This window comes from Myzus persicae, unplaced genomic scaffold, assembly GCF_001856785.1.
Source record: "Myzus persicae strain clone G006 unplaced genomic scaffold, MPER_G0061.0, whole genome shotgun sequence".
Classification (NCBI taxonomy): domain Eukaryota; kingdom Metazoa; phylum Arthropoda; class Insecta; order Hemiptera; family Aphididae; genus Myzus; species Myzus persicae.
This window is the reverse complement of record NW_019103140.1, coordinates 1-1681: the sequence shown is the minus strand read 5'-3', so window position 1 is coordinate 1681 and position 1681 is coordinate 1. Positions and strand designations below refer to the sequence as shown.

The following is a 1681-nucleotide window of genomic DNA, read 5'->3' as shown; positions in this document are numbered from 1 at the left end:
ATATTAGCGCCGTTATCTGTTATGATGGTTACTATTTTTTCTTTGTTAATATTCCAATTTAATAATATGTTATTCAATATACATTCAATATATTCAGCTGTATGCCTCTCTTTTAATTCACGGACTGCCAAGCATTGTGATTTAAGTACAGTATTTTCTAGGAAGTGAACGGTTACACCAAGGAAGCTAGTTTCTGTCATTGTCTCTTTCCAGACATCAAAAGTCAATGACATATGTTGTACATCTTCTAGTGTTTGTATAAATGATATTTTAGTGATTTCATATTTATCATCGAGTACTTTTTTGAGGGTGGCTGGACATGGGACCTTGTACGAAGGCACTAGTTCTTTCATTAATCTTTTGAACCCTGCACCTTGAACTATGTGAAATGGTCTTCGATCTTTACAAATGAAATATAGTAACGTCATTGTTGTTCTTGAATGCAGTAGCCCACCCTCTGAAGTAAAATAAAAGATATTTAGTGTAAATAACAAACATAAATTTTAAATTTACATTTTCCCCTACTTTAAGTATAGTTAAAATAGTTGAAAAAACAATTTTTTGGTTTGAAAAAAGTTACATTATCTTTTTACCTAAAATAATATAAATGTGTATTATTTACCTTTAAAGGAACTTAATCTTTTGAACGATTCAACAATTGGCTGTCTTAACACTGTTATTGTATCATTGTATGGAACTGGATCATCTACCTGCTATGTGAATAAACACCCGTTATGTTAATTAAAACACAATATCATAAACACTATTATTTTTACCTGTTCTATTTGTTCGTCTGCAGTACATGGATGAATAGTCATCGATAACGAAGTACTCTGAACGGGATGAACGCTAACATTTAAACAGTACATTGTATTGAAATGATATTATAGTAATTTATTAAATACATCTAAAATTGCTTATTATTACCTTTGACCCATAATACTAGTTAATCTAGTTTGAGTATTGCTATTATTTTTCAGAAATTTGTTAAGCGCTTCAGTTGACTTTGGGACATTTGGATGTTTCAAAAGGTGTTTCATTAAATTCGACGTATTTCCACAATACTTTACATCCACTGAACACAATTTACATTTAGCCAATGTACTATCGAGCTTAGTGAAGCATATCCATACTTTACTTCTGGGAGGTGCCATGACTAGAACATATTTACAACATACAATGATTATTTTATATATTTTCCGTAGTATAAACTATGTCTATGAATACCTTACTACAGCTATCAACGATGTAATTCTCTTAAACGTAGCAGATATCACAATAATTTACAAGTCACAACACTAAGTCAATACTCACTAGCACAACTGCACAACCATTTAAAACATTTATTGTTTACGTATTACGTTAATGTGCTGGTGTACCGTGTGCGATGCCGATGTGCAAAAGCGAAACTGCGAACTGCGGAGTGTTGAGTCGAGTGAATACTGAATAGTGTTTCGAGTCGAATAGTGTTTCAGTTTTAACCTCGAAAATGTCGATTGTTTCCATGATTTAATTTGTTAACGTACGGTAGTAACCGTGATAACGTATTTCGGTGTGATAATTTGATAATATCAATAAAATTATAAAATTCCATTCAATACTTTATATTTGTATCGATATGAGTAAAATATCGAATACAAAGTATCGATACAAAAATTACTCATATCGAAAGAAATGTATC

The 1681-nt window shown here is 31.1% G+C and overlaps 1 protein-coding gene across 1 annotated transcript; it reads right to left on the bottom strand.

Annotated features, from left to right (window-relative positions):
- Positions 1-82: 82 nt before the first annotated feature.
- LOC111033850 lies at positions 83-1154 on the bottom strand (the record flags this gene model as incomplete). The annotated part of the gene is made up of 4 exons (XM_022314785.1): positions 928-1154; positions 777-849; positions 623-710; positions 83-457 (listed from the first exon to the last, which is right to left on the bottom strand). Coding segments are annotated over exons 1-4 (763 nt in total), but the record flags the coding sequence as incomplete, so codon positions are not given.
- Between the last annotated feature and the right edge of the window lie 527 nt (positions 1155-1681).